The 12,365-nt window shown below is 43.3% G+C and overlaps 1 protein-coding gene across 1 annotated transcript in view; it reads left to right on the top strand.

Moving 5' to 3' along the window:
• The window catches only part of RCN2 (reticulocalbin 2), a 176,898-nt gene that overhangs the window by 47,778 nt on the left and 116,755 nt on the right, over nucleotides 1-12,365 (top strand). The window contains exon 2 of the mRNA XM_086921907.1: nucleotides 4,059-4,225. Coding sequence (XP_086778033.1) covers nucleotides 4,059-4,225 — 167 coding nt within the window. The remainder of the gene's footprint in view (nucleotides 1-4,058; nucleotides 4,226-12,365) is intronic.

The following is a 12,365-nucleotide window of genomic DNA, read 5'->3' as shown; positions in this document are numbered from 1 at the left end:
CCATATTGCAAGGTCCATAGAATATTATGGAATTGTAATACAGCGGATGAAATATCTGTCACCTTTTTAATGGTTACGTAACCTGCCCACTAAGATCATAATCGGGTCCTTAATATCAATAATGCACTATAAAGGAATTTCGTTTCTTTGTTATTTAATGGTTTAATACAACATTTGTGTTCCTTATCTTCGTGTAGGGGGTTGTTCAAAGAATGGTTAAAATGGATGATGTCAATTAAGTAGTGCCCACTAGGAAATTGTAAACTTGTTGGCAGGCGTACAGAAGGTACCTATGTAAATTTGTTCCCACGTGCATGACATTTTTCTTTCCGTTATTCACTTGGAGTCAGGCAGATCATTTTTGTCATAGATTGGCATATAGGGAGTTTACAGTCAGTGATTTATGTTGCTAAACTCATTTGTGGATCTTCATGTTAAAAAATATATATATATTGTCCAAAAATAGAAACACAAGTTCCTAAATGTACAGATACTAAATGTCAAGCTTAAAATAATAAACAAAAAAGAAAGGTTTGTACCTGGTAATATTTCTTCACAAAGCTTGTCTAAGCATTACAATAATGATAAGGAAAGCTATAGTCTGTATGAAGGCTATAATCATATGAAGTTAAGGTGATAGCGGACGTTTGCAGGTGAACGCACAAGGAAAATGGAAAGAGGAAGGAAAAATAGGTGGTGGCTAGGGAAGAGCAAACCTCAAAAAGTGTCTTATAATGTGCAATGCATAATATCTTTCAAAAAAATATTTCTATTTCACACACACACATATATATATATATATATATATATATATATATATATATATATATATATATATATATATATATATATAATCATATGGCTATGTCGTCTTTATATTTTAAAACTTCTCCAATCAATGATGCTAGGGAGCACGTTATCGTTTCATATTTTCAAAATGAATCTGTTTACAATGTTTAATGATTTCCATAGGTGCTGCTTCTGATGCTTCTGTGATAATCACAGCCAAGGATAATCATTGATTTAAAGATTGTTTTATTTGGATTTCCAAATTTTAACATGATCTTCGAAGATTAGTCTTTAAAGTTGATTTACTCTTTTGCATTCATAGAACATATTTATTAGATCACTGCCAAAGCCATTACTAGCCTGTCATTGTCTGACAGCCGCAATCTGAAAAATGTCAGTGACATCCAATATTTGCTGTTTTAAAAAAAAAATGCATAAAGGTTGGATCAACTGAGAAGTTCAAATTGGTATTCCGGATCCTTGACCAGAAAGTATTTATTTGTTCTTTGTGAGGCTGTATTTAGATGAACGCCTTCACTTGTATTGCCTTGATCGAAGACCCCATTACTTTTTAAATGTACGTGTTCTTTTTGATAACTGTCCAAACTCTAAAACCTTCTGAAATTGATGTTGCAGTACTAAACTAATGTAGTTGGAGAATATATTCATGGTTGTGTCTTTTTCACAAAGGAGGAATAAGACCTGCAGTTCTCTCCTTTGATGGGATTTCAGAGTTCCCCAATTGTTTTGCAGGCGTTATGTATTGCACGTCAGCTGTAGAGCCAGTGCTCACTTTGGCCGGACAGGCTTCAAAATACCTTAAGTATCTTTTGTAGAATGTTTCCTTTCCCACATAGATGTTTGGATGTGTTGCACTTGGTGCTCTGTAGTCATCAGGTATTCCATCTCGCTGTAAGGCGTGGGATTCTCCTAGACCCAAGGGATCAACATAGAGGGCCACCTTTGTGTGGCATGGTCATTGACATATACAGTTTCTCCTGGGGGAATTATTTTCCTTTAAACATTCTGCAGATAATCCCTGGCACTTAACACCAGGAATAACATTCTACAAGATGCTTGCAGTAAAGGCAGACACGTTAGCTTATGGATCTTTTATTCAGGTATACTTGTGGTAGCATGCACTTAGGCCCCTTTCCTAAGCATGGCAACATGATTATCCACCATCCTTTCAGTGAAGGATGGACTGCCCACATTCTTGTGAATTTTACTCTCCTGTCTCTTGTTAAAGGACATTGCTTGTCAAGAGACATGCCAACAACACCAGTGTAGAGTCTGTCTGCTATATGGACGGTACCTTTCCGTAACCCCTCTTTGGTACTGCTAAACACCAGGGGGCTTGAGGCCCTGATACGAATGACGTATGTAAATGGGACTAATCATCTTACACTGGTGATCTGGCACCTGTCCAAGTTATCTAACAAAGGCACCAATTACAGAGACCCCTGGAAACCGTTGGTAATTTTAAGGTCTCTTTTGTTCATGCATGGTGCTCAATTTTTGTGAGAAGACACTGCTTGACGTGTTTATGCAGATCCCCTGAAACTTCTAGATGGCTCTTACGAGCAACTTATGCACCTGCTTTGTCTCTTTAATCTCCCAGTATCGCCCACAAGCCTGGGTAGCGCTTTTGGAGAACTCTCTAGATCTGGGCAACACAATACAGCCACACCATGGACTGATGCCTCAGATTCTCACCTACAAGTAACCTTTCATTCGCTCCAAAAGAGTAACTTCATCCACACTTGAAAAGTCAGAACACACAGACACAAGGGCACACCTTGTTTCTTTTCAGTGCGTTAAATCCAACTCCTGTTGCTGGGGAGAACTTGGCCTACTAGGGCATCTTGGTAAACACAGGCCTTGCAGTGCAGTCTGTAATAAGCAAAGCTGTCACTTCTCTGCTTCCATGTTCACACATCCCTTCTGCTGATAACTGGGTACATCCATTCACAGGCAGATACATATACCAGTCATTCTCATAACATGCGCACACTACTGCTGTAAGAAAAGGCTTTACAGTCTTGGAAATCATAACGAGAGCTTTGGGGAAAATTGCCCACAAAGAAGATATAAATACCCTCTTTTCAAATCCTCCCCCTACCCCTCTTTTTTCCATCAAACCCTTCTCGACCCCATCCTTAGCTTCACCTGTTCTTAGCATTGCCATGTGTGGCCAAGAAGAGTCATGTCTGGACAGATATGCCTTTTAATGGTTATGATTCCAGAGACAAATCACATGGTGCCAGTTTTTTAGGGTGCACAGTGGATGTGTCTTCTTTGAGAAGCTCCAAGTCAGCCAGAAACTCCCAGAGTAATAATACCTTAGTTAGTTTATCTTAGCAGCATCTGTGATAACTGCTGAACATTTTGGCCCAACTTTACAGGCCATACCTTTTTAAAAATTCGATCTAAGACACTACTTAACACAAAAGTTGCCTTTTGAAGATTTACTTAGCTGCCTCTGAAGAATGAGTCTGCTTCGTTCCAGATAGACTATTGTTCACAGATATAACTCACCAACGCTGCAAATCTGGACTAATGGAGACTCCAATGTACTTTTTCATCAGACTAAGATGTTGTGATTCGTATTGGTAGGTGGTATGAGCAAAGGTTGCAGTGTTGCTCTCAGCTCTGGATTCAGTGCTGTCAGGTCCCAAACAGACGACTCAATTCACAGTATCTTTTAACCTTACGTTTTCTATTTAATTTTGTCTCTGGGCTATTGTTATTTGAGTGTCTAATACTCGAACCGTTAATGAAAATTATTGTACTCTTTTTGCCCATCTGCAAAAAGCTTTTCAGATTTTATTCTCAATGAGATATTTTGAGATTTGCAGCTTGGAAATCTGCAGTGTTATTGCATTAGCCCCCATTTCATGGTGGTTATCTTTGAATGAAAGGGTAATATCATACCCGGTAAATACTGCTATCAATGGTGTCGGTATTTACTACGTGCAGTAGTACTTCACCAAATTATTCAGTGCTTGTTATAAGGCCCTAAGTGTTTTATAAAATAATTAGAACATGTTCAGCCTTCGGTGATCAGATTGAATGTATTTCATATTTTAATTTTATTTTTGATTATCAAGTTTCCATTTTTCTTCCAACTTCTAGTTTAGTGACAATTATTTACATTCTTTGTAACTACTCTTCATATCATCTTTTCAAATATAGATAATATGTCAGATATCAGAACCTTTAAATATTTTGTACGGTGTACTTCATATTTTTCTTTATTGCTTTTTTAGGATGCACATCTGTGAAGGCGATGAATACTTTTATGTTTTTCTTCATTGTGTGCATTGCACTTTGTGCTTCACACGTGCACCATTCACATGCACCTGATAGTGAGGAGCACTATATGGATGGAGACCATAACACAAAGTATGACCGGGAGGCATTTCTGGGTGGAGAGGTAAGATTTATTTTCCTCTGGTGTTTTTGCTAGTCTTTAATATTATTTATCATTGCATGTCTAAGAAGATATGGTTGAGTGGTAAGCTGCAGTGGAGCCAGAAGATCTTGGATCTAATCTAGAGGTCCCATTTCACCAAAATATGTGACACTGGGTAAAACGTGCATCTCTGTGTAAAATCATCGCAAGTTAGTTAAAAACAATATTTAGCAATAAATGAAAAACATTTTACGATTGATTTCGTGCTGCCTTCCATGTTTTGATCAACTTGTTTTCTCACACAGTAGGCATGCTCAATGCTTTTCTTTACCCTCAAGACCATTATGCACTACATTCCTCTTATGAAGCACAGCCCATATTAGCCTTTAGAATAAAACCCTCAGTGGACCATAGTCTGCTCTAAGGACCTTCTAGTAAGTGTAGTTAGTAGATAGTAGCAGTTCACTCCTATTCCACTGAAAACTATAGAAACAGAGAATATTTCAATTCCTTACCCAATGTACAAGGTGAAATACCAGAATTGAAATAACCACTGAAGACAGTACAATGGTGCTTGTTTTCTGAGAATACAGCTTTGCCCTTGTCTTAATTCCATGCTTAGAGTGGACTTATTTACTCTGTGCAGCAACTCCCATTATTTTTTAAAGTCATCTATATTAGCATTTTCAGAAATATAGTTTATAATCAAAACGTTTGCAATGATAATAAAAACGTGGCATTAGCCTGTACTGCAATGCATACGAATTATCAACATTGACAGTTGTCACCCATCTCTCCAGCATTTTAGCTGGTTCTAACTGTCGGTTAATTTAGCAGCTTCCCCAATTTGGGGGCTACTTTCAGGGCGGCTGGTTCTTCGGTTCCAAATCATAGCACAGTGCAGGGCAAAGCTATCTAGGGCAGTCAGCTCACTTCTTTGTCTCCCATTCCCACTGGGTGGCAGGGCACTCGCTCCACTTCTGCAGATACACACACCCAATGAGTCCCTGTAGCATCTTACGGGGCAGAATTTTGGGGTATTGCCAACGGCATGTAAATGTGTAAATGTATTGCGACTTATAAAGCGCACGTATCACCCGAAGGCATCAAGGCGCTTGCCTTGGGAACCCGTCCTGGCTTTTCCCTGTGAGATAACCCCTACTGGGAATCCCCAAGGTGAAAGCCAGGCATACCAACCGAGTGGGCCGCCGTAGTGAAGATTAAGCAAGCTATTGCCCAGAGTTGCAGCGTGGGACCCCATGATTAGAGTAGGCACCGAGGCGAGAATTATCGAGTCCGTGAACATTTTTGGGCTCAGGACCCTGCCGCGTCGGGAATTGAACCCTGGTCCCGGGCCAGACCTCTGCATCAGGGTCTGCCGCTCTAATCAGTGAGCCACACTCCTCCATGGTCCTACAAATGGAGGAAAACTATCTTTGTAGCAAGATTCTGTCTGCACCCCTATCCGTCCCCTATTTCATCTGCCAAATGTAGTTGGGTTAAAGCTACCGAGTGATCGAACATCTATTCGAACTCCATTGTTATTGAAGCCCACTTAGAAAACAGAAGAGACCTCTCTAACAAGAGATCTAATTAACGACTGTTTAGCTTGCGACAGAGGTCTCACCATCCCTTGTTTTGCCTATGTAAATAAATCATTTGACGATATTGGCCCAAGTTGCGTTTTTTCCAAGGCTGCATCACATGTCCCCATGGGAAGAAAGCAAGTACAAGCATTGTTATTATCACTGGCACAAGCACATAGGCCAAGTATAGAAACATATAAACCGACTGTTGCAGCCTACTTGCATTTAAGTCCTGAGAACTCCCCTACTAACTTTCTGCGGAATATTGGTGGGAGATGGGGACGCAAGTTATTGTTTCACTTCAAATTACCTGCCTGGTTTCCCTCAGGCTATCAGCATAATCTAGAATATGCCCTTGCAAGGACACTTCTGGTCAATCAATGTTACATTTTATCTTTTTCTGCAGTTTATTACAAAAGATACAGAGAAAACCTTTGTAGTTCCTTTTATGAAATCTAGAAACTTCAGACAATATACTCGAGTATATCATTATGTTCAACAGATATCTTCCTGCGTGCTGCAGTGCGTTCCTGAGGCACAATGCACTTCAATTACGTTTTTTTTTTATTGCTCATTCTTTTATACTTTTTTAGACTACTGATTTATGTGTTATAAGGCTTGAATGCTGCCAGTTCATTGTAAACGCCAAGGTGATCACGGATACCCAAGTCTGTTTTTATTGCACTTACGCACTTTTTTGTGATGCATTGTTAGCCTATGTATAACATTAAGGAGCTGTCGGACATGCATGCTTGTTATTATTGCACTCACACATTTGTTTAGTCGATGGAAAATGTCAAGTAAAAGCTGGATATTTCTGCTTGTTTTATTGTATTTATGCACTGTTATGGCTGCTTGTGGAACCGAATAAAGTATCTCGATTCTGGATCTTGCAGTTTTAATATGGGATTGTGTCACTACTCGTAGTCACAGTGAACAGCATTGTGTTCGTTGTAAGAATGTGGTATATAATGCCAATTTGTGATGAACCAACATGCTGAGTAAAAGTAAACTTTGGGTGTAAACCATTGATGGAGCAGGCTGGGCGATGGCAGATAGCATATTTGTTAGTGTTATGGCAGAGGAGCAGTCTAGGTTTCTTCATATGGCGTAAGCAGTGGGGCATTAATGACAATTACATTTTCAGTTAAAAAAATAAAGAAAAAGGGGGCGGGGTATGAAAAGTAGCACAATTATAATAAGGTTGCAGTGACTTAGCGCGGGTTCTTCCAAGTTCTTCCTGTTTCTTTTGTGAGATGCAATGTGCAGGGTGGCATGCACTGCACATTATGTTCAGGGAGAGCAATAAGCTTGCAAGTCTCGATTAAACCTCATGTCATTCCAATTGGTAGCTAGCAGGCATTTTCTCAGGCCTTTCTGGTCTCCTTTCTGCACAAAGCTTTACTCTCCAGCTCGACCCACTGTAAGGTGGCATGCTAGGTGCCCTATCCTTCCACTTAATTGTTACTGCTCTTTAAGCAAGGAATATTTAGAAAGCAGGCAGCTGTTTGTTTCTTACGCTGCCTATTAGACCCACAACTCGGACTTCCCAGCATTTCATATTGACCAGGCACAAGTGTTAATCAATAACTTTAGAGGGTGTTCTCTGGGCACTGGCCAGGAAGCTGGGGCAGTTTCTGCTACATGGCCACACTGTGAAGGTGACTAAGCCATTGCTGGGCATGTCCTCCAAGGAGGCCAATCTCTTAGGTAGGCAGCTGTGAGAAGGATAGTTATCACTCCTAGTTATCAGATCACATGTTGCCAGTATCCTTGCCATAATCCTCATAGTAATTGCCACCTGGATCCTGCCTACCCGTTTCAGGGTTTAGGGACTTACAGATGGGCAAAGGGGATTGTGAGAACCCTAGCAACAATGGGGGAACTAAGGGGATTTTGAGACAGCCCAGAGTCAGTAAGGTCTAAGCACTGGAGCATGGGGTGGCAGTAGTCAGTGGCACATGGGCAATGACTCTGGTTCTTGTAGACAAAACAAAGGAAGCAAAGGCTCCTTCAGTCAGCAAGGCGCATACAGCACTTATAGTCGGTACGGTCATCTTCAGACATTAGCACTTGTACACGGAGTGCACCTACAGTCATAGAATAAGTACACTGATTGTACTTCCAGTCGGCAGTAAATGGGCAGCGACAGCCCCCGAGTCAGCAGTGTGGAACAGTATTGGCACCTCTAGTCAGAGATTATGCACAGTGATGATACATCCAGTTAGCAGTAAATGGGCAGCCAGAGCACCATGAGTCAGCGGGGCATGTGCACTGATGGCACCAGTGAACTAGACCTGACTAATAAGGGAATCTCAAGTCAGAAGCATATGGGCATATCTAAAGTCGGCAATGCACAGCTAGTGAGGGTACCTCGAGTGCCTTAGGATACAGATATTGAGGTCTGTGGTCAGCAGGTCATGGACAGCAAGAGTACCCCGAATCAAAAGGGTATGTGCACTGATGGCACATCCAGTCAACACGACATGACTATTATGAAACATCTAGACAGCAGCACATCTTCAGTCAGTGAGGCACAGGTGGTGAAGGTACCTCCAGTGCGACCAGGTCCTTAGGGCACAGATCTTGAGTTCTCCAGGTAGCACTGCATAGGCCTTTTGTGTTTTTTCCTGTGATCAGGGCAAAGCTAACCAGAGCACGTTCTTTTGATAGAACAGGGGCGGTAAGGATCTGTGTGACTCATCTTTAAACGCCCCAGACAGACTCACATCACCCCCAGCTCAGAAACCTCCACTGACCTATACAGAAGGGATGCCAATTCAAGCTGATGATCCACGTCTACAAAGCCCTGAAGACCTAGCCTACATCAACCACCACCTGAATTTCCACCACCCTACCAGACCTCTACCTCAGCCTCCCTCACACTCGCCCACCTCTCCCGCATCAACAAAGGACATTCCCTCTTATACCTCATGGTGAACACCTGGAGCAACCTCCCTCTGCAGCTACGGATCTCCACCTCTCTACTGGAATTCAACAGAGCACTCACGTCCTGGCTGTTCGGCTTGGTCACATTGAAGGACTGGGTTCTTTTGGACCCAGCGGTGCCAGGGCACAACACCTGAAACCTTCGTGGGTAACCTGTTCCGGCGTACAAGTCACAGAGACACGGGACACTTCCTTCGGCGTCAAAGAGTCAAGGTTTATTTACTGCAGGGAACACAGAAGTCACGGCAAGTACACAGCGTGCAACTTGGGGAGACTGCTTCAAATTGGTTATGTGGATCGCTCCTTTTATACAGTTTTTACCCATAGGCTAACATTAAACACAAAGGTTTACAACTCAGTTCCCACATCAAGCTCCCAGAGGGGTCGCTTTGGTCGCTTTGAAACACATAAGGTCCGGAACATAAGTGCGGAAACATTTGGCGGTTCCCAACTGTAAAAACCCATCTTCCCACCATTAGCAAATTCCAATCAGCAATCAAGCAAATCGAAACAGGAACGAAGACAGGTGCAGAGGAAGACGGAGACAGTGGGGAGATCGGAATGGGTGTAAAAGGGGAGGTGTCGGGAGCACGAGATACAGGCATCAAAGGGACGTGCCTAATGAGATGCACGGCTGAGACAATAAGTCCGTGCGGCAAGATGAGCCTCGAGCGGCGCCACCTGCCTTACAGTAGCAACCCCCTCGTCATAAAGACACTTTCAAAGGACATGTGTCTTCCGCAAATATCTTGGGAGTCCCAGGGTCGCGAAGCGGACAGCGTCCGTTCGCTGGCTACTTGAGGGCAAGAGACAAAATGGATGCCGTATCTAAGATGGAACCCGTGGGTACAGATGAAAAGCCCACGTAACAAACGAACGGTTTAAGTTAGCACAGCGAAACTGCGCACACTTACCAAACTCGTCATTTGCGGTTCATAGATACCAGACTCGACCATTTTCGTACGAGTCGGAAACACCACTTACAATTGTCACGGAACCTCAGACGCTCCTTTTGCCCTCATGTAGGCAAGCACTAGTCGGAATCATATTCGATATTCATCAGACCATCAAGATGTCGTTGTAGCATAGCCTTGTCCAACCGAGTCCCCTTGGTAACAGGTGGTTGTCTCATACACGTTGTAGCACAGAGGCCACATAAGGCAGGACCACACTGCACACAAAGGCAACACGTGAACAGGAACACTACCACAACCCCGATGATCATCAGAATCTTCCAACCCCAAGTCGACATCAGGCCCCAAAACCAACCGAGTAGCGTCCAATCCCCTACATCCACGTGTATGGATTCGGAGATCTTATGCAACTTCGAGATGGCTTGATAGACAGTAGGAGCATTATCAGGTATGAAAATGCAACAGCTCGAATGGATCACTTTACATACCCCACCACGATCTGCCAAGACGACATCTAAAACCATACGGTTTTGCAACGTCATAAGTCTCTCCGCCTGAAGTTCTGTGGTGATATTACCAAGGGCACTGGCAGTAACATTAGCTGTCGATTCTACCACTCGAGTCAAATGTCTCAGGTTCCTACTATTAACCATAGGTCCCCAAAACGGGAGGAAACCCTTGAAAAAGTCTCCTGCCTCTTGACCGGCAGTGTCCTCTTCGCTAATTACGCCTCGTACAACTCTAGTCTTATGGTAATCGGCATCTACAGTGAACGTCGGAGGCAACAGATTTGCAACAAAACATGAGCCCATGAAGTCTGAGGGCAACCATGTGTATGCACGATCATGACAGATGAAGTACGTACCCTTGGCAGCCAGAAACACAGGGGTCGGGGACATTGGCAGAACGTAACTTTCAATGCAAGCACTTACTCCAAGTGAGGCTTGCGAACCACGACCCACAAGACAAAGATTACCAGTGTGGGGTACGACCCATATTGGAGGCGAGCTTTTAAGTTGCTTTTCATTAGCGAACATACTATATTCCCCTCTACTCAGGACCCTATAGGCTTGTACCTCTTCCTTAGGGATGAGAAAAGCATCATGGATCTCATCTTCCATATCCTCTATTGCCATCGATAGCACCCACTGGTACGAGGTAGGACCAGGTTTGGGGGAACGTTGTTCTGGAGTGGGGTGGAAACCTAGTGCGCTTCGAAGCATTGTTTGGTATGCTCGAGCTGACCCTTGGGAACTATACGGTAACACCAGATATGGAATTCCCTTAACCGTAGTATGTGGCATCAACCCACACACCCAACAATTAGTAGTGTTAACCACTAACTGATGCTGATGGAGGAGCTGGATAAAGGAATTGTTGCGGAATTCTACACGTCTAGCCTGTTCGTGTTCCGGTAAAATGTGAAAGGAATGGGGAGAAACAGTAGTAGCAGTAAGAGTAAGATTAGGGTAAGGAGTAGGAGTAGGGATAGGAAGTAAAAAGTAAGACATAGCGTAATACACCCCACCCGCCAAGAATGCAGAAGCAGTTAAAAACAATACAAACAATTGGAATACAAAACATTTAGTACGACTGAGTTTCTGCAGTTTGACTCTATACGCCTGAGCTCCTTCCAAATCGTTCAGCTTCGAAAATGCCATTTCCCTATGACCGTCCGCAACGTTTCTTGACGCACTTCGTTCTGTGCAGCAATGGTCAATCCCTAGGAGTTCCTAGGAACCGACGGCCTTTAACCTAGCGTCAAGACCTACTGTCCAGAAGGAAGTACGCGCGCGGCCCTACGGCCCTCAATACACAATATGTATTTATTTAGCACAATAATTCAGCTGTGGAAGGAAAAAGATACAAGGAAGAAGCTTGATGTATATACAAACAAGTTTCAATGATACGAAATGTGCAAAGTTGATCAGGGGAAACGAGGATATTGCAGGTATCAATTTCAGCAAAGCAAGAAATTTTATTAGTCCTTAATGCGAGAACGCAAAGAATATCGATGTTTCCCGGGACGTGTCTGCTCGTCGAACAAAGGATCCGTTGAAGAGACAGCGTCCTGCTGATCAGTTTGTTGATTTGATCTTGAGTCCTTAGCTGACAATGTTTCAACAGTGGCTTTCTGCTGCGCTGAGTGTTCACCAACAAGCTGTGCGTCGCTAAAAGGTACAAACGCCGGCAATGTCTCTGCTTCTGTTGACGCAATGCCTTTCCTCACCCACGGGTCTGCCGGTAAAGGAATAGGGACTCGTTTACAATGGGTAGCATGTACCCAATTCTTCCGCCCCTCAAGACGAACGGCAGTCCTCGTGGCCAGGAGCACCTGGTGAGGTCCAACAAAACGGGGGTCCAGATTCTTCTTGCGTGAAAAATTTCGGGTGACAACCCAATCACCGGGCTGGAGCTGGTGGCCTGGACCCTCCGTCTGCGTCGGCAATGCGTCGTAAACCTGTTGATGAATTAACCTCAGTTTAGCAGTCAAGTCATGTAAGTAGTCAATCAACATCGGATACTCAAGATCAACGAATATGCCTGGCCTAGGAACCCCCCACACATTCGCAGGACGGCCGAACACTATTTCATAGGGACTAAGCCCTATTCGGGAGTGTACAGTCGCCCTAGTTGACAGTAATGCTAGAGGCAAAGCGTCAGGCCACGAAAGTCCAGTCGTAGCCTGAATCTTCGCTAGCTTCAGTTTAA

The sequence above is a fragment of the Lissotriton vulgaris genome, chromosome 5 (assembly GCF_964263255.1).
Source record: "Lissotriton vulgaris chromosome 5, aLisVul1.2, whole genome shotgun sequence".
NCBI lineage: Eukaryota > Metazoa > Chordata > Amphibia > Caudata > Salamandridae > Lissotriton > Lissotriton vulgaris.
Note: the sequence above shows the minus strand (reverse complement) of the source record. Positions and strands in the feature narration are given on the sequence as shown.